Below are 20,124 nucleotides of genomic sequence, written 5' to 3' on the forward strand. Positions count from 1 at the left end.
GAAGAATCCTCCAATCCCAGACGCTCCAGATGTTCCCATCCTGGCGACTCTTGCAGGCTATAAATGCCCCCTTCCCAAGGAGTCAACTTCTGCTCTCTTCAGTTCCTGTCCCCCGGAGCAGAGAGCTCGTCTGCCTTGCCCACCCCCCCTCCGCTGGAGCATCAGGTAAGTGGGGGGGGGTCTGCAGAGTGGGCTGGAGGGACTTGCACTGGGTGCAGTTTGAGACCCGATGGTGCCTGGAGTGGAGAGGAGACTCAATTTATTTCCCCCATTCCAAAACAAGGGAGTTTTGGGTTCTCGGTGAATGCTTTGAACATAAAAAAAACGAAGAGCATCTTCTGGATCAGGCCAATGTCCCATTTAGTCCAGCTTCCTGTTCTCACAGTGGCCACCCAGATGGCTCTTCTGCGACACCCACAATCGGGATTTGAACACAAGACCACTGCTCCCTTGTGGCTTCAAGCAACTGGGATTCAGTGCTGCCTCTAACTGTGGAGGGACAGCATAGCTTTGCAGCTAGTAGGCACAGACAGCTTTATCCTCAATTAATTTGTCCAATCTTTGTTTAAGTTGGCCATCTCTGCCTCATGTGGCAGGGAGTTCCATCGTTCAGCTATTCACTGTGTGAAGAAAGACTTTCTTTCTTCTGTCCTGAATCTTCCAACATTCAACTTAATTGAAAGTCCATGAGTTCTGGTGTTATTAAAGAGGGAGGAAAACTTTCTCCAGATGTATAGGGGGAAGACCAACAGAACGCCAGAGTTTCTCCAGACCAATTTGGAGGCTATTAATATTTGCATATGTATTAGGATAATAATACCCTCCCTCTCTCCAGGGACAGGCTGGCCGGCCCAGACTCCACAAGCGGTGCCGTCCCTCCCAAGCGATGCAGGAGGCAGCACGTCCCCCCAGGAGGCCTTGCCACAGGTTGGTCCTGGGCACCTTGGCATGGCTCTGCCTCTGGGAGACTCTGGCGCTGGATGACGGGTAAGGAATGGATGCCTCCCCACATGCTTTCTCTGGGGCGGTCCATGTCTGTGCAGGCACTATTAGTACTTATTTTGTGTGTGTATGTTTTTTCTTTATCATTTCACTATTATAAATGTAAAAATAATATTTATTGAAAACATATGTATATGTTTGTGTTTTTAATCTATTTGTGTAAAATAGAAAATGCAACTCTCTTCCTCCCTCTCTATGAAATAATATTTATTATTTTTTTAAATATATAAGAAGAAAAAGACCACGCCTTCATTGACGAATGTATGGTATTTTGGGGGGTGGGCTTGAGCTATAGGGTGGCAATTTCAAAAGTCTATACATTATAAGAGCTTGCATACCAATGTTTTGGTTTCCTCCTCCTTCCTGCATGGGGTGAGGACCCTGTTGCAACAGCTTTAATAAAGATCAGGCTTACGAGCTGCTTTGCTTCTCAATATTCTCTGCTTGGCCTCTGTTATTTTCTCCGACCGATAGGGAACCCGCTTAAGGACTCTGTATGGGCTCTTGGGTACCCCAGAAGGGATAAAGAAGTGTTTTTTCTTATAACAGCATGGTTGTTCAAAATGGTACCCATGTGCTTTAGTTGAATGGTGGCAGATGTGGCCTAAGTGGTCCAGAGTAAACCTACTGAAGTCAGTGGGCTTCCTTGGCACCTGCTGGTGAAGGCAGGTAAGAGTTGTCCTCAGACACTTGGTGCCACTTCTTCAGGGCCAGATTTAGGTTTCATGCGGCCCTCAGCTCCAGAAGGGAATGGAGCCCTTTCTATGTCCAGCTGTCCTTTGTTAACAACAAATTGTCGCTGTTTTTTGTGTTGAATATACGCTATATGGTAATTTATGGACCTAATAGGTATCTAAAGCCAATTGCACACAACAAAATACGTAATTTATCAAAGTAATTGTTGAATTGAAATACAATTAAGAAGAATTATATTAATAGTGAAATACAATTAAGAAGAATTATATTAACAGTGAAATAATTATTAAGCTCTAACTTAAAATGATTTTTATTCATAACAAACTTAATAATGCAAACACATCGGCATTTGGCAAGAACAAAAGTTCCTTTAGAAACACAGTTTACAAGGACTCATCATCTAGTCTCTAGAAACTTCCTATAACATGAAATAATAATAGGTGTAAATACATGATGCAAACTACTAATAATTATAAATAGCAGAATGTAGGCACCCTGTATATAGAAAGGAGCAAACCAGGGATATTTGAGGGAGCAGACGAGCAGGCGGGGGCCATGACTTACATCATAGGAGCCTGCACAACACACAAACACTGTTGCTGGATGCAGGTTTTATTTTATTTGCTTTTTACCTTATATTTTGGAAATGTACATCCAGTTTTTTCTTTTAATTTTTTTTGGGGCCCCCAAGAGAGAGGGGCCCTGAGCTGCAGCTTGTTCAGCTTATACCTAAATGTGACACTGCCTCAGTCAGAAGGAGAAGGCTGGCATGGAGGTCCTGGGCAGGAAGGCCAAGGGTGCCCGGCTGGCACCCAGCTGCTGGTCGTCCCTCAAGGGCCTCGTTCCCCCGCAGGCGCTGGTGCGAGAGGATGGTGCAGGTGATGGAGGAGGAAGTGGTTAGCCCCCGGCGAGAGGAGATGGTGCCCTGCGTCGATGTCTACCAGTACAACATGGCGGGCTGGCACCTCGACCAGGACCGGATGCGCCAGGCTTATGGCAGGGCAGAAGGCCAGGCTAGCACCACCAGCATGTGCTACATCTACAAGTGAGTAGGGCGGCTGGGGGGTGGGCAGAGAGAAGGGGAGGCTGGCACACCCCCGACATGGGCTAGAAGAGGGTGGGAGAATTGGGGCAGACCCTCCAAGTGCCCCTATTTTCCAGGGACGTCCCTGATTTGGCGAAGCCATCCCGGATTCTCATTTGTTCCCGGAGTGTCCTGCTTTCCCTTAGGACGTCCTGGGTGGCGTTGTGGGTTAAACTACAGAGCCTAGGACTTGCCGATCAGAAGGTCGGCGGTTCGAATTCCCGCGATGGGGTGAGCTCCTGTTGCTCGGTCCCTGCTCCTGCCCACCTAGCAGTTCAAAAACACGTCAAAATGCAAGTAGATAAATAGGTCCCGCTCTGGTGGGAAGGTAAATGGCATTTCCGTGCGCTGCTCTGGTTCGCCAGAAGCGGCTTAGTCATGCTGGCCACATGACCCGGAAGCTGTACGCCGGCTCCCTTGGCCTGTAAAGCGAGATGAGCGCCGCAACCCCAGAGTCGGCCATGAATGGACCTAATGGTCAGGGGTCCCTTTACCTTTTTATTTTCATTGGAGAAATGTTGATTGGACCCCTGAGCTGTCTGAAGGCAATCCTGTATAGAGAAGGTTTTTTAAAAAACCATTTAATGTTTTATTATGTTTTTATATTTGTCAGAAGCAGCCCCAGAGTGGCTGGGGCAACCCAGGTAGATGGGTGGGGTATAAATAGTAAAATTATCCTTCTGGAATGGGACGTCCCTTTTTCCATCGGAGAAATCTTGAAGGGTATGTAGGGGAGAGGTGGCACGTCTGGTGCCAGGAGGATCTCACTCAAAGTGGCAGGTAGGAGGGGGAAGGGGGAAGGCTCTTAGCTGTGATTCCTGCATTTGGGGGGTTGGTCTAGATGGCCCCTGGGGTTCCCTTCCAACTGTACAATTCTACGATTCTATAGATGCAGCTCCTGTACAGTGGTACCCTTGTTCTCAAACGCCTTGGTTCCCAAACGCCAAACACACGGAAGTAAGTGTTCTGGTTTTCTAACGCTTTTCAGAAGCCGAACGTCCAATGTAGTTGTCAGTTATTCTTTCTGGGGAGCCTGCACCAATCAGAAGCTGTGCCTTGGTTTACGAACATTTCAAACGGACTACTGGAACGGATTAAGTTTGGCACTTTTGTTTTTGTTATTTATTTTGTGGTTTGGTTTTTGAAGCTTTTTCGGTTAATTTGTTTTTGTGACTGTGTGGAACCCAGTTCAGCTACCGATTGATTGACTGATTGTGTGACTGGGGAAATGGATAAAAGCCCCCCATCCAAACTAATCCAAATTAAATTTTAATCTTTATCATCTACAATACTGTCTTATTTATTTTATAGTACAGTACATTGATTATTAAAGGACACAGGTGGCACTGTGGTCTAAACCACAGAGCCTCTTGGGCTTGCCAATCGGAAGGTTGGCAGTTCGAATCCCCGCAATGGGGTGAGCTCCTGTTGCTCGGTCCCTGCTCCTGCCAACCTAGCAGTTCGAAAGCACATCAAAGTGCAAGTAGATAAATAGGTACTGCTCTGGCAGGAAGGTAAACAGTCTTCTCGTGCGCTGCTCTGGTTTTGCCTGAAGCGGCTTAGTCAAGCTGGCCATATGACCCAGAAAAACTGTCTGCAAACAAACGCCGGCTCCCTCGGCCTATAGAGCGAGATGAAAGCGCAACCCCAGAGTCATCTACGACTGGACCTAACGGTCAGGGGTACCTTTACCTTTACCTTGATTATTGCTTTCATTTTATGGATCAATCGTCTCGTTAGATAGTAAAATTCATGTTAACTTGCTGTTTTGGGGGGGGGCGGTTAGATTCTAGAACGGATTAATCCGTTTTGCATTACTTTCTATGGGTTTTGAAATGCTTTGCTTTTGGAACGAACTTTTGGAACAGATTAAGTTTGAGAACCAAGGTACCAGTGTTTTGCAAAGGGTGGGGACCACCTGATGGGGATGTCCTCAGGGTTTCGAGGCAAGGCAGATGCTTCAAACGCTTTGAAAAAGCTCTCTATAAAGAGGTGATGATTATTTGGGAAGATCAACTTCAGTCGTGGAGCACGGCTGTTTTACGTACGTTGGGATAAACGACCCCACAACACGCGCTAGTTTCTTGTTCTCCTCTCCTAGGTGAGAAATCAGAGCTTTGTCATCTTCTTCTTCTTTTGCTGTTTTGTCCTTGCAGGCCGGAGGACACGAGACCCACGCTCTGGAACCGCACGGTGCGCGCTTGCTGTGAGGGCTGGAGCGGACCCCATTGCTCGGAGGGTAAGGTCGCCACAGAGATCAGTCCCAGAGGCAGGTGGGTGGGCGCCCATTCTCCAGAGAAAAGTCTTTATTGAACATCTTTCACAGATTTATACATTAATATACTATATTACCATTTATATCCCATCCCATACAAAAGACAAAATAAAAATACAAGAAGTTTAAAACAAAAAAACACCTAAAATAAACTTCCATTTTTTCTAAAAAAACAACAACACCTAAATCACACTTGCTATATTTTACACAGTATCATATTATTATATTGTTTCCTTAAATATTTTTAATAAAGAAGAAATAAAAAGAAAAAAGGTTAAATAGAAGCATTTGTTTTAAATATATTATCTATACATTGGAAGACTCATTCAAGATCTGCCAGGAGGTTTTTGCTGTCACAGTAATTTTTCAAATATTCTTTGAATACAACCCATTCTTGATTTACTTTTTGCGTAGAATACCCTCTTACCCTCCCTGTCATTTTTGCCATTTGCAGATATTCTAACAGTTTAACTTGCCATTCTGATTTTGTATGTGCCATTTCGTTCTTCCAATATGTTGCAATTAAAATTCTGGCTGCGGATGTTGCATACATAAAGAGTGGTCTTGCTTCTTTTTTAATTTCAGTCGACATTATCCCTAATAAGAAGGCTTCTGGTCGTTTTGTGAATGGGGCGCCCCTATTTTCACTGGAGAAATGTTGGAGGGTATGGGGTTATCCAACCCCTGAGCTACCTGAAGGCAGCTCTGCATAGGGCAGGTTTTTAAAAATGTTTAATGTTTTATTGTGTTTTTATATATGTTGGAAGCTGCCCAGAGTGTCTGGGGCGACCCAGTAAGATGTGTGGGGTATAGATGGTAAAATTATTATTATGGAACGGGATGTCCCTATTTGTTTAAAATGATAATTTTAGATTATATTTTAGTGATCAAGATTTAATGTATACTTTTAACTGCTGTTAAATCTGAATTGTCTATGTTAAACCCAATTGCAATTCAATGTATTCCCGTTGCGTTTTATGATTTTTCTGATATCGTAAGTGAGCCGGAACTGGTCTGCGACCGTAATAATAAAATTCAATTCACCTGGAGAAATGTGGGAGGGTCTGGTTTTCTCTTTCTCCCTTTCTCATCTCTTTCTTCCCTGCCGTTCCAGGAAAGGCGTCTCTCGGCCGCTGCTTCTCCACCTGGCAATGCCAAGACCTGCCTGGACTGCAGAACGTCTCTCTGCTGGGCATGGAGGAGTGCTGCCAACGCCCCTGGGGGCACAGCTGGCAGAACGGCTCCTCCCAGCTCTGCTTCAGCTGCTCCCACCTGCCTCTGAAAGGTGGGCAGCCTCAGGTCGCCTCCTCCTTTGCCAACCGGGTGCCCACTGGACCTCAGCAGTGGGCAGTGGAATTCCCTGGGGGGCGCTAAGAGGCGAGGGGGTGGCAGTGGGGTGCGGCAGGTGGGTCCTTCTGAGCCAGCTCCGCCCGTGGAGCATAAAACTTGTAATTTCAGGGTCACAGGTTCACGTTTCACACTGGGCGAAAGGGGGTTGGACTAGATGACCCTCGGGTCCCTTCCAATTCGAGGACTCTATGAAACATCTGTTAATGTTCAATGATCATGACTGAGCAGGCCAGAGCCTTGAGTGAAGAAGCGAATAATAATAATAATAATAATAATAATAATAATAATAATAATAATTACCACCCCAGCCACTCTGGGTGGCTTCCAACCAAATATCAAAAACAATACAGCATCAGACATTAAAAACTTCCCGGAACAGGGCTGCCTTCAGGTGTCTTTTAAAGGGAAGATAGCTGCTTATTTCTTTCACATCTGAAGGGAGGGTGTTCCACAGGGCGGGTGCCACCACCGAGAAGGCCCTCTGCCTGGTTCCCTGTAACCTCACTTCTCACAGGGAGGGAACCGCCAGAAGGCCCTCGGAGCTGGACCTCAGTGTCCGGGCTAGACGATGGGGGTGGAGACGCTCCTTCATGTCTACTGGACGGAGGCCGTTTAGGGCTTGAAAGGTCAGCACCAACACTTTGAATTGTGCTCGGAAACGTACTTCCCTCCCAATAGCCCTCATCCTCTTTTAAAGCCATTCAGGTTGGTGGCCATCCCAGCCTCCTGTGGCAGGGAGTTCCGCTGTTTTACTCTGTGCTGCACAAAGAAGGAACTTCTTCTGATCTGATCTGCCAGGCCTGTCCTCTCCCTCCCGACAGCTCACGTCTGTCTTTCTCCCCAGATGACCTGCCCTTGCCCTTCCTGCTCCGGCCACTGTCCCCCACAGCGCTTCTGGTCAGCTCGGCCCGACACCGCCGGCACCGACACCCCTTTGCCACCTGCGCCACCTGGGCCGGCTTCCACTACCGCAGCTTTGATGGCAAACACTTCCGCTTCCACGGCAGCTGCGCCTACACCTTGGCGGCCGCCTCCGATGGCACCTGGGCCGTCTACCTGTCCGCCGGCGGCGAGGGATGCAAGCCCGGCCGCTGCCAAAAGGTGAGGGACGTCGGCCCCACATGCCAGGCAGGGCCAGAGGTGGGCAGGTCCTGGATCTCTGCCCCTGTCCCAAACACGTCCGTTCTGCAGGGAGGACGGCGAGGAGGATGGGCGGATTTCGCACCCAGAATCAGTGGTGGGTGGCTGGTTGCTGGTTGCGGCTGCTGGTAGGGCAGAAGGCAGGGAGGCTGCCAGTAGGTGGCGCCAGAGCCAAGGAAAGACAGAAGTCCCCCACAGCACTAACAGTAACTGTTATTAAACTTCACAAAGGTGCCTTGTAAGAGTGAATATAACCCAGCAGAGAGTTTTAAAACAGCAAAGACAGAGACTGCAGAGACAGCAGAAAAAGGGGAGGAACCATCTATTTAGAATTAGCCAAATTGACAGATATAATAAGACAGAAACCAAAAATTGAAGTGAAAAAGGAATGGGAGTGCCTAAATGAATACCTTAAAAGCCGAGGTTCGAGGACAGAAATCTGGCTGAGTCTGGAATAACCTTGTGAAGTGAAAGGATAAGAAAGAGGGATTTGTATCTAGACGTTAGGATAGAGATGATCAGGAAAACAGGAAGACACAATGAGAGGTAAATGAGGTGCTGTGGGATTGGTGGAAGCCAGTGTTTGTTTTTCTTTTTAGTGTTTATATTATTAACTTGTAATATATGGATTTGTTTTGTTTTTTTTGTATACTGGTTTTTGTGTATTGTTATTTTTCGATACTTTTCATGTTGTGTGGAAACTGCTAATAAAATTTATTTTTAAAAAAGAGAAAAGAAAGGCAGAAGTCAACAGCTGGATTCTACAAGGGCAGGGGTCAGCAAACTTTCAGTAGGGGGCCGGTCCACTGTCCCTCAGACGTTGTGGGGGGCCGGACTATATTTTGAAAAAAATATATGAACGAATTCCTATGCCCCACAAATAACCCAGAGATGCATTTTAAATAAAAGGACACATTCTACTCGTGTAAAATCACGCTGATTCCCGGACCGTCTGTGTGCCAGATTGAGAAGGCGATTGGGTCAGATCCGGCCCCCGTGCCTTCGTTTGCCTCCCCATGTACAATGGTAACCCTGAGATGAAGGAGGCGCAAGAAACTGCCAGGCAGGGCTGGTGGCAAATAAGATGGCAAGTGGACAGGTGGGGCCTGGCTGAGGGCAGTCAGGCTGGTGGGGCAGTGCCCCCCTGACCCACAGCAGACAAGCCTCCGCTGCCCAGAAGAACTAGTTTCTGGCAGCCATAATGCGGACAGAGAGGGTGCCTCAGAGCATGTGCAGAGTTCTTGCTGCCTGGGAGGAAGAAGTGGACAGATACTTTGCCAGCCCTGCCTCAAATGGGAACGGCCAGCCCGTCTGCGCTGTTTCCATGGTACCGTAATTATCTGCGTGTTTTTATCAGATTACAGATACATAGCTTTAATTCTATTAATGCTAAATTTTTTATAAAAGCTTTCTTTGATACAACAAGATAAATATGGAGGGGGGGAGAGAAGAAAGAAAAGAGGAAAGGAAAGGAAGGAAGAAAAAGAAAAGAGCATAATTGTTTTTTAATGATTGTTTCCACTCCCTGCCCCCCTCATGTTTTCAGTTGTTCTTATTTTTATCTGTGAGCTATGCAATATTTTAGCCAGTTCAGGCAGCTGCAGTTACTTTGTATTCCCAAAAGAGGAAAATGAAAGTTGAAAGTATCCTCTCCCTTTATGACCTAACAGTGGAGTCTAGCCTTCCATCACTGGGAGGTCCGCTTCAGAAATCAAGAGTCTATTTTCTGCCAGATCTATTGAGTGCAAGGTTCCCGTTCTGTCAAAATTTCCCCCCCTTCCCTCTGCCAAAAGAGGGGCTCAAGTTTTACTTGAAAGTTTTTTAAAAAAAGATCTTTTCAAGTTGCGGCTTCTGTCAGCAGTAGCTGCTTTCACTTTTATTTCAGCGGAAAGCGATCGATCTCCGTGTTTAAATCCATTCCTGTCCAGCTATGTATCCAAATTTAGATCCTTTTTAATCAGTTTTCCAATCTTATTTTTCGGAGAAATTGGTCACTCATGATCGCCGGACGTTGAGCTTCGTGCAGTGAAGAAAGCGAGTCGATTCCACAGTGTCCACATCTCCAACCCCGCTCACTCTCGGGGCTCTTATTAGAGCTTAACGGGGAGAGGGGAGTCGCTCAGGGTACCCGCCGGAACACCAGGTCCTCAGAATGCTCAATCTGAGTTTTTTTGGGGGGGTTCCACGACGCTCTCGCGGTCACCCCAATCTTCAAAGCGCCGCGGCTCTTTCAGGTGAAAGAGCTCCCGTCCGTCATTAATTGGGCGACCAACCGGAAGTCCGATTAAAGCTTTTTTGATACAACAAGATAAAAATGGTGGAAAAAGAAAGAAAGAGAAAAGGAAAGGAAGAAAGAAAAAGAAAAGAGCTTAATTGTTTTTTAATTATTGTTTCCACTCCCCGCCCCCCTCATTTTTTTAGTTGTTCTTATTTTTATCTGTGAGCTGCCTTGGGTCCCTGCCAGGGAAAAAGGCGAGGTACAGATGATGATAGATAGATAGATAGATAGATAGATAGATAGATAGATAGATAGATAGATAAATAAATAAATAATGTTAGGTTGAGTGAAGCTGTCACTTCAGACATCTGAGTTCAGGTGTCATGAAAGGGCAGAAAGATATAATTTAAGACTATTTATTGTCTATAATTATTTATTGTCAATAAATAATATTATTTATTGCATACCCCGCCAGATGGGTGGGGTATAAATAATAAAATTATGATGATTATTCTTTACTCCTAGGAAGAGGCGCTGGAGGAATTCTCTTTCTCCTAGGGAGAGACCCCCCTCAAATAGCGTCGGGCGCCCTTGGCTCTTAACTCTGTACCTTGGCTTTTTGGGGGAGGGGGGACGGGGCACCCAGAATGCCTTGGGCCAGCCCTGGGACTCTGGCCAGAGCAGGATTTGGGAGCCCCCCAACCTCACGAGACCCTCTCTCCCCGCCAGGACCTTCGCCTGCTGTTCGGCCTCGACCTGGTCGTGGCTCAAGGACGGCGCGTCTCCGTGAATGGAGCTGCGGTGCCCGAAGGGGAGCCCCGTTTGCAGAAAGGTGAGGAAGTGGGGCAGGCGGTGGGGAGATGGCCGAAGCCTATTTATTTATTTATTTATTTAAATTTTATTAAACAAACATTACAAACATAACATACAAAAAACAAAGTAAAAAACAAACTGATCGTACATTAGATATTTCTAAATAGTTACTACTGTATACATAATTGAATTATCAAGAATGTAAAGTAAATGTGCATTATATAAAAGAAGTAAAGAGAGAGAGAAAAGGAAAAAGAAAGAGAAAGTTGCACAACGACAAAACCAAAAAATTAACAAAACTAAAACCGCCTATTAAACAAAAAGCAATATTTAGTTAATTTGAACCAATACCAGGGTATTCTATCCACAAAGTCCCTCTTCCCGGATTCAGTCCCTTTTTACATTTGTTGGTTTGCTGACTTCTGCCTACTCTTTTGTGGTTTCAGTTCAGCCGTTTCTGTCTTTGATCTGTATTTAATTGTTTGTCTTCGTCTTGGGATGCCTCTCTCTGCGAAATTAGTCTAAACACAGCCAAGTGTTGTTGTTGGAACCATGTTTATTCAAGTCATTTTTAAAACATTTAAAAACAGAATTCTAAGGCATCTCTCATCCAAGCAATGTGTGTCTGTGAAAGAGAGAGTGGAGTCCACAGTTTAGCTTGTGCTACGGCACCGATACCAAGTCCTCTCCTGCTTTATCCCAGGGATCAGTGTTTGGTGGCTGGGAGACTTCGTCTTCGTGGAAAGCGGCCTGGGGGTGCGGGTCAAGTTTGATGGGCGCGACACCGTCTACATCACCATCGGGGCGGACCTGAAAGGAGCCACCCGAGGGCTGTGTGGGGTCTACAACGATGACCCTGCAGGTAAAGACCGCAGGGGGACACCCACACTTTCCCCTCATTCATGGAGAGGAAACAGAAGGGAGAGTTCTCACTTCTGACACCATGTTGCTCTTCATCAAAGGTCCAAAATCCTCGCCAGCATTGGACCAAGGTAGCCGCTCTCTGGGTTTTGTATGGGGGGTGGGTGGGTGGTAGTCATTAGAAGGCAGTCTGCAAAACTTGTTTTGGGGGGGGACAGTAACCCACAGAAAAAGTTGGGGGGAGGAGCAGGCTGGTTTCCCACAAAGCAAATGAGAAGAGCCCTTTCGACTTATTTCTCAGGCTCTACAAATGCAAGGAACATTTTGAAAAATCAAAGCTGGGGATCTGAAGATTATGGTTCATCCTTGGATGGGGGGTAATTGCCCCCCCTTACTTCCTCCCTTGCTACCCCAATCCCTGTGGATGCCCCAGGGCAAACAGTGGGACACTGGCTGGAGCCACTTAGAATCACAGAACTGCAGAATCGGAAGGGACAACCAAGCTCATCTAAACCCATCCCTTACAATTGCTGGTGTAAGGAAAAAATATAAGTATAAAAGGGGACTCCTGTCAGCCCAGATCCAAATTTGGTGAGAGAACCCCAGCAGAGATTTAAAATCACAAAATATGCAACAAAGCAAAGCATGGAGGTCTAGGCTGTTAGACCTTTAAAAGATGCCCCTGTGAATTCAAAAAAATTCCCTCTTATCCCAGCATAGGAAAAGATCACACATTTGGTAAGTTAAAAATGGGTTTACTTACAAACTCTTCAAAGGTCAAGTTCATGTGCTTTCCCCTACATCAGTCAGAACAATTGCACCGGCAAGAAAACTTGGCTTAGTTGCAAAGTGGCGAAAGCTCCTAAATTATTAGTATATAGCAAATTAGGAGCAGCTGATCAGAGCCATGTGGTTTGAGCTGGAACAATAAACTCAGAACCACTTTACACGTTGAGCTTTTCAGGGGGTGAATGAAGGCTTGATTACCTAGTTCCTCCCCAGGTGAGGGGAAGTGGATTTAGCTAAGCCTGGCAGGACACCTTACTCTATGGTTTTAACCCCTTCAATGGAGTTAAATATGTTGGTTATACGAAGCTGGGTATCCTACAGGAATGACAATGAAACTCTTGACCTTTCCGATGCCTTCTCCTCCGCCTCCCTTGGGGCGGTTGGGTGAGCACCCCCCCCCCAGGGATCTTTCTCAGGAGGGGCCCCTTCCCCTGCTGCTCCCCACCCCAACTTGCCTGCCCCCTAGTGGCCAAGAGGGGAAGGCTGTTCCGGCACCCTTCTCTGCCAGAACCCTCCCCACATGCATCCCGCTTCCTTTTCTCCTTGCACCCACAGACGACTTCCTACGGGTGGGAGGCGATGTGGCCACCTCGGCGGCGAGCTTTGGCAATTCGTGGCGTGTCCCGGATGCCGGATTGGTAGGTGGTGCGAGCGTGGACTGAAGTCCCTTCCAAACGACTGGCTTGCTCCCTGAGGATTTGTCTTGGTTCATTTCTGCGGTTTGCAGAGAGGTCGGAACTGAGTCAGACCATTTCTCCATCTAGCTCAATATTGTCTACACTGGCTGGCAGCAATGGCTCTCCAGGCTTTTGGACAGGGCTTAATCCAAGCCCTACCTGGGGATTGAAGCTGGACCTTCTAGATGCCAAGCAGGTGCTCTCCTGTTTGATCCACTGTGAAGCGAGCCTTTGCCCTGGCTCCTCTGAGTTTTCCCTCCTCCCCCTGTTGGGGAATCATTCTGCCAGAAACAAGTAGAAAGCTTCTAGAAGGTTCCAGAGTTTTCCGTTTAGGTATGGGAGTGGTTCTCTGAGCTTAATTAGCATCAGCTGGAAGTACTGAGAAGAAGAAGGCCACTTGGCTTTGTTTTTGCAAACGTCTGTCCGAAGAGTGCTGCCTGTGAAATCTGTTGAAGGACTGTTCCTATAATTTACAACGTGCTGGAGATCAGACTTTTGTTTGAAAGTGTGCAGTTAATTCCTGTTTATTTTAACAGTCAAAAATATATTTGCTACCGCAATGCTTGTACCCGGCCTGGGAATAAAATCTCTTGGCCGAGACTTCACAGAGTTTGTGAGTCATCTTTAGAATAACATCATCATTGTTCACCACGTCCGCGAGAGAAAGAAGATAAACTCTGCTAAACAGTATATATTCTGGGAATGGAGTTGAGAGATGACCTAACCTGGGGAGAAAACAGCAAAGACCTGATGAAGAGAGCACAGCAGAGGTTATATTTTCTGAGAATCCTCCGGAAAAGCAATCTCTCAAAGGACCTTTTGATGACATTTTACCATTGTACTGCTGAGAGTGTATTAACTTATAGTCTCTGTGTGTGGTTTGGGAGCTGCATGGTCAGGGGAAAAACAACGCTGTCCAGGGTTGTAAAGACTGCGGAGAGAATAACTGGGTGCACTCTTCCCACCTTGGATCAAATCTACGCTTACAGGTGCCATAAGAAAGCTGCAGGATAGTGCTCACCTTGGAAATGATCTCTTTCAGCTTCTGCCTTCTGGAAGAAGGTCCAGGGTTATAAAGGCTAGGACCAGCCACCTGAGAAACAGTTTCTATCCAAATGCAATTTTGGTTTTAAACACATTTTAAGGAGTCTGTGGGACGCTGGTGGCGCTGTGGATTAAACCACAGAGCCTAGGACTTGCTGATCAGAAGGTCGGCGGTTCAAATCCCGGTGACGGGGTGAGCTCCTGTTGCTCGGTCCCTGCTCTTGCTATCCAAATGTGATTTCGGTTTTAAACACAGTGTAAGGTAGTCTCTGTGGGAGTATATTGTATTTAATTATGGGGTATCAGAGTTTTTAGGGGCTGACCAGGCTGGGATACTTGGGATAGCAGGCGTGTTGGTTTTTGAATGTCTGATGTAGATTTTTTCCAATTTCGTTGTTCTGTATGGGAAAATGACAATAAAGAGTATCGTATCGTAAAAGAGGTTTTACCTAGCCACCAGTATCTGCACAGCGAAAGTGTCTGGACAGTAACCTCTAATCCCCCTGCCCTAGATCCCCTGTGAAGACGCGGCAGAGGAGCCTCACAGCTGCGAAGCACCGGAAGGCCAAGGGAAGCAGCAGGAGGCAGAGTCCGTTTGCCAGAAGCTTCTTTCCGGCCCTTTTGGTCAATGCCACTCGGAGGTGAGGGGTCTGCCACACCACACGCCTTCCCCGGCCTCCCTTTAACTTCCAACCTCTTGCCCGCTCGTGCCACATCCTCACTGAGGTCCAGCCTCTTGCTCTGTCCCCGGCAGGTGGACCCCAGAGGCTTCTACGACACCTGCATGTACCTGCACTGCAGCAGAGCCGGGCTTGGTGCCGTCTGCGAGACCTTTGCCAGCTACGCCCGCGAGTGCGCCCAGAGGAGCGTTTTCGTCAGCTGGAGGCGGGCCGGATTCTGTGGTAAGCAGGGCAGAGCGGGGCACCCAGGAAGCAGCTGCCTTTGGGGGCATCGACCCCTCAAAGCAGAAGGCATGTTTCTCCAAGGCTGTGTGACTCCAGCACATTGGCCACAATCTCCTCCTCCTCCCTCTTCTTCTTCTTCTTCCTCCTCTTGTTTCTTGATGTCAAATCAACATTTGATGATCTCCTTCTACCGGTCCACAATAGAAAGTGTCATCACGGTGTGGGACGCTGGTTTGACATCATCTGATAGGAAGTGCCTACAGAGGGTGGTGAATACAGCACAAGATATTATGGGCTGTCCCGTGAACCGCTGGATGACATTGCGCTCAGGAGAGTGAGGAAAATTCTCAGGGATGATTCACACTCTGGCCAGCACATTCTTGATCTCCTGCCCTCGGGCAGAAGATATAGAAGCAGGATTAGTCGCACCAACAGGGTGAAGAACAGGGCAACTGGCTTTCGGGTTTGGTGGTTAAATGAGGGGAATTAAGACCAAGAGAGCTGAGTGGGGGGTGTTCGAGTAATCTCACTGTATACAAGTTGTACAAGTGACAATAAAGTATTTCAATTCTATCCTGCCATTTCCCCAGACCTGGACTCAAGGCGGCTTCCACAAATTCCAAGAATTCACAAAGATCATAGACAGAGGCTCTGAGATTACATCCACAAGCTCCTTTGGCACCCTTGGGTGCAGCTCATTGTTGGAAGTAGCCAGGTGTTCCCTTCCTTTTTTCCTATCTGGGCTGCAACTCCTGCTTTCCATCATTTATTCTGTTATCACCAGGTTGGGCATCGCTTCGTTTTGGGTGAAGACAGAGGCAAAGAAGGTGTTGAGTAGTTCCGCCTTTTCTCTGTCACCCAATAGCATTTTTCCATCTTCCCCACGCAGAGGACCTAACACTTGCTTTTTCTTCCTTTTACTCCAGACCTAGTCGAATAAACCTTTTATTATTATTTTTATCTTCTCTTGCAAGCCTGAGCTCATTCTGAGCTTTAGCCAGCCTGACGTTCCCCCTGCAACTGTTGGCTACTTGTGTGATGTTTTGGGGCTACAGTTCCCATCATCGCTGACCACTGGTCCTGTCAGCTAGGGATGATGGGAGTTGTAGTCCCAAAACATGTGGAGGGCCGAGTTTGGGGATGCCTGCTTTAACCCCAAAACCAAGTGCCAGATTTACTTATAAGCTAAACAAGCTATCGCTTAGGGCCCCACTCTCTGGGGGGCCTCAAAAAAAATTAAAGGAAAAAAAACCTGGATGTACATTTCCAAAATATAAGATAAAAAGCAAGTAAAATAAAAGCTACATACAGCAACAGTGTTTTGTGTTGTGCAGGCTCCTATGATGTAAGTCATGGGCCCCGCCTGCTCCCTCAAATATCACTGGTTTGCTCCTTTCTATATATAGGATGCCTACATTCTGCATGGACTGGTTGCAAGGCAACATGTGCAAATGGCTTGAGGTACCTATTAGGTCCATAAATTACCATACAACATATATTCATTAGGGACGCGGGTGGCGCTGTGGGTTAAACCACAAAGACTAGGACTTGCCGATCAGAAGGTCGGTGGTTTGAATCCCCGTGACAGGGTGAGCTCCCGTTGCTCGGTCCCTGCTCCTGCCAACCTAACAGTTCAAAAGCATGAAGTGCAAGTAGATAAATAGGTACCGCTCCGGCGGGAAGGTAAGCAGTGTTTCCATGCGCTGCTCTGGTTCACCAGAAGCAGCTTCGTCATGCTGGCCACGTGACCCGGAAGCTACACCGGCTCCCTTGGCCAGTAAAGTGAGATGGGCACCGCAACCCCAGAGTCATCTGCGACTGGACCTAATGGTCAGGGGTCCCTTTACCTTTTATATATTCAACACAAAAAGCAGCAACAATTTGTTGTTGACAAAGGACACCTGGACATAGAAAAGGCCCCATTACCTTCAGTAGCTGAGGGCCTCATCAAACCTCAATGCAGCCCTGCCTACATGTATTCCATAACATTCTGAGTGTGGTCAACCCCAACATCTGTATAATGGGGCGATGATCATGTTGATGGCTATGATAAGAGGAGGCCAGTTTGCTGAGGGAAAGAGGGGGGCAGGAGCTTCTCTCACCCCCCCCCCCGAAGACTGCTGTGTCCTCCACAGTTCTCCCCAGACATCTGGGAACCTCTCCCTTGAAACTGCCCCTCTTCTTCCCTCCGGACAGAAAAGTCGTGTGGGCAAGGAAAGCACTACTCCGACTGTGTCTCCTCGTGCCCTGCCAGCTGTGCTGCGGTGGGCGCAGCCGAGGAAGGGCACTGCCGGGACGAGTGCGTGAGCGGCTGCGAGTGCCCGGCCGGCCTCTACCTGGAAGGGGGGGCCTGCGTCCCGGAGAGCCAGTGCCCTTGCTTCCACCGGCGCCAGAAGTTTGCCCCAGGAGATGTCCTCCAGCAGCGATGCAACCGTTGGTGAGGCTCTGCCCTTCTGAACCCACAAAAGGTTATTTATCAGGATAGCTGGAGGGGGGACGCGGTCCGATTAGTCTTGCCAAGCACAGCAGTATCTTTCGCCCAGGGGTAGCTGGCATTCTTGAAGTTCCTGGAATCACAGAACTGTAAATTGGAAGGGAGAGAAGTCAGGGGTTACGGCGCTTCCTCAGGGTTCAGTTTCCTCGGAAAGAAGGTCAGCAGAGACATCTGAAGGCAGCCCTGTTTAGGGAAGTTTTATTCTGTTTTTAATATTCTGATGGAAGCCGCCCAGAGTGGTTGGGGGTACCCAGCCAGATGGGCGGGTTAAAAAAAATAAATTGTTGTTGTCGTCGTTGTCTTAGGATGCATGCTTTAGTTTACACATATACAGTGGTACCTTGGTTCTCAAACTTAATCCGTTCTGGAAGTCCGTTCCAAAACCAAAGCGTTCCAAAACCAAGGTGCGCTTTCCCATAGAAAGGCATGCAAAAGTCCGTTCCAGACTTTTAAAAACAACCCCTAAAACAGCAATTTAACATGAATTTTACTATCTAATGAGACTATTGATCCATAAAACAAAAGCAATCATCAATGTACTGTACTATAAAATAAATAAGACAGTATTGTAGATTATAAAAATTAAAATTAACTTTTTTTCTTACCTGCACTGATGATAGTCATTATTTTATCCATTTCTGCAGTCACACAACCCATCAATCAGTAGCTGAACTGGGTTCCACACAGTCACAAAAACAAATGAACCAAAAAAAGCCTCAGAAACAAAAACGCAAAATAAATAGCAAAGCAAAAGAGCCAAACTTAATCCGTTCCGGAAGTCCATTTGACTTCTGAAATGTTCAAAAACCAAGGCGCAGCTTCTGATTGGTGCTGGTGCCCCGGAAACAATAGCCGACAGCTGCATCGGACGTTTGGCTTCCAAAAACGGTTCAAAAACCAGAACACTTACTTCCGGGTATTCGGTGTTTGGGAACCAAGGTGTTGGGGAACCAAGGTACCACTGTATTGACGCATGCCATCTCTGAGCAGTGAGAGACTCCAGGCCAGGCTTCCTCAACCTCGGCCCTCCGGATGTTTTGAGACTACAATTCCCATCATCCCTGATCACTGGTCCTGCTAGCTAGGGATCATGGGAGTTGTAGGCCAAAAACATCTGGAGGGCGGAGGATGAGGAAGCCTGCTCCAGGGGTTTCAGGCAACGGTTCAGTTTCCTTGGAAAGAAGGTCAGCGGAGACTGCAGTGTCTTTAGTTTATATGGTTGTATTGACACATAAGGGACGCGGGTGGCGCTGTGGGTTAAAGCCTCAGCGCCTAGGACTTGCCGATCGTATGGTCGGCGGTTCGAATCCCCGCAACGGGGTGAGCTCCCGTCTTTCGGTCCCAGCTCCTGCCCACCTAGCAGTTTGAAAGCACCCTTAAAGTGCAAGTAGATAAATAGGTACCGCTATATAGCGGGAAGGTAAACAGCTTTCCGTGTGCGGCTCTGGCTCGCCAGGGTAGCTTCGTCACGCTGGCCACGTGACCCGGAAGTGTCTGCGGACAGCGCTGGCTCCCGGCCTCTAGAGTGAGATGAGCGCACAACCCTAGAGTCTGGCAAGACTGGCCCGTACGGGCAGGGGTACCTTTACCTTTTATTGACACATAAATGCAACCTGAGCGTATGATGGAGGGGCTCACAGCATCAGCCCCCCAAGAGATCTTGCTTCTCTGTTAGTCACAGCTTTGGATCCAGCACAGAGGAAGCAGGTCTCTGCACCTCCAGATTCCAGGCTGCTTCCAGCTCAGCTCTCCAACCCCTCTCTGGCTGCTTTTCTCCTACCTAGCCAGGTGAGAGGGATGGAGGAAAGGAAAGTCAAGAGACCGCCATCTCTTAGTCGCAGTTCGTGCTGCAAGCCATTTTTGGGGGGAAGCTAAGGATGGTACTTAACTGTCCAGCTATGGTCCTTATCTTACAATAAACTTGCCTGAGAAGTTAAGCAGGCTCCTCTGTTAGATTCCAACCCTCCTTGGGCACAGAACCCCAAGAATTGGAAGGGACACCAGGGCACCATCCAGACTGACCCCCCTCAAACTCACAGCAGTATCTTTGGCTATTGCTCTAGCACCCTGACGTGACTCCCATTCCCTTCTCCCCACAGCACGTGCCAAGGGGGCCGCTGGCTTTGCTCCCGGGACCAGTGCTCTGGGGAATGTGCCATAACCGGTGACCCTCACTACCTGACTTTTGACCGCAAGCGCTTCTCCTTCCATGGCACATGCCAGTATATCCTAGTGCAGGTAAGGGGTCCAGGTGAGGAGGCAGGAGGTGGGGGTGGGGGCAGTGTGGTTCCGGCTGGGTTTCAATCCCTTTGGTGGAAAACCTCATTATTTGTTTATTTTCAAGAAAATTATACAAAAACCAGGTATTACAAGTTCATTTCCCTTTTTTCATATGAAAAAAATTATTTGATTTTACAGATTGAAATTTACACTCATATCACAAATCATAATAAAAAAAGAAAGAAAAACGATTTCTCTGAATCTTTGGCCTTCCCACTGCCCCTCCATGGGCTCCATTCATAATCCTTTTCTGCTGCATCAAAATCCATTTTTTAAAATATCCATTATATCCATAGTTCTTGTTATGCTACAGGTGTTATTACAATCCTGCTAACGATTTTAACTGTTTACAATGGTCTTGAAGGTAAACTATAAACTTTCCCCATTCCTTATTAAAATGTTTATCTTCCTGATTTCTGAGCCTTCCAGTCTACAATTTCATTTTCTCTTTCACACCAAAGCTCCACGAGAAGTTTTCAATCTTTAATAAATGCCA

General features: G+C 47.3%; 1 protein-coding gene across 2 annotated transcripts in view; it reads left to right on the forward strand.

The window, feature by feature from the left end:
• Positions 1-838: 838 nt before the first annotated feature.
• Positions 839-20,124, forward strand: part of LOC128424273 (SCO-spondin-like) — a 170,770-nt gene continuing 151,484 nt past the window's right edge. For both annotated transcript variants that reach the window (XM_053410272.1, XM_053410273.1), the window contains exons 1-12: positions 839-987; positions 2,552-2,743; positions 4,939-5,021; positions 6,172-6,342; positions 7,252-7,508; positions 10,495-10,597; positions 11,282-11,440; positions 12,784-12,866; positions 14,462-14,590; positions 14,704-14,851; positions 17,051-17,291; positions 19,448-19,586. In XM_053410272.1, coding sequence (XP_053266247.1) covers positions 887-987; positions 2,552-2,743; positions 4,939-5,021; positions 6,172-6,342; positions 7,252-7,508; positions 10,495-10,597; positions 11,282-11,440; positions 12,784-12,866; positions 14,462-14,590; positions 14,704-14,851; positions 17,051-17,291; positions 19,448-19,586 — 1,806 coding nt within the window. In that variant the 5' untranslated portion in view covers positions 839-886. The remainder of the gene's footprint in view (positions 988-2,551; positions 2,744-4,938; positions 5,022-6,171; positions 6,343-7,251; positions 7,509-10,494; positions 10,598-11,281; positions 11,441-12,783; positions 12,867-14,461; positions 14,591-14,703; positions 14,852-17,050; positions 17,292-19,447; positions 19,587-20,124) is intronic.

This window comes from Podarcis raffonei, chromosome 12 (assembly GCF_027172205.1).
Source record: "Podarcis raffonei isolate rPodRaf1 chromosome 12, rPodRaf1.pri, whole genome shotgun sequence".
In the NCBI taxonomy this organism is placed as follows: domain Eukaryota; kingdom Metazoa; phylum Chordata; class Lepidosauria; order Squamata; family Lacertidae; genus Podarcis; species Podarcis raffonei.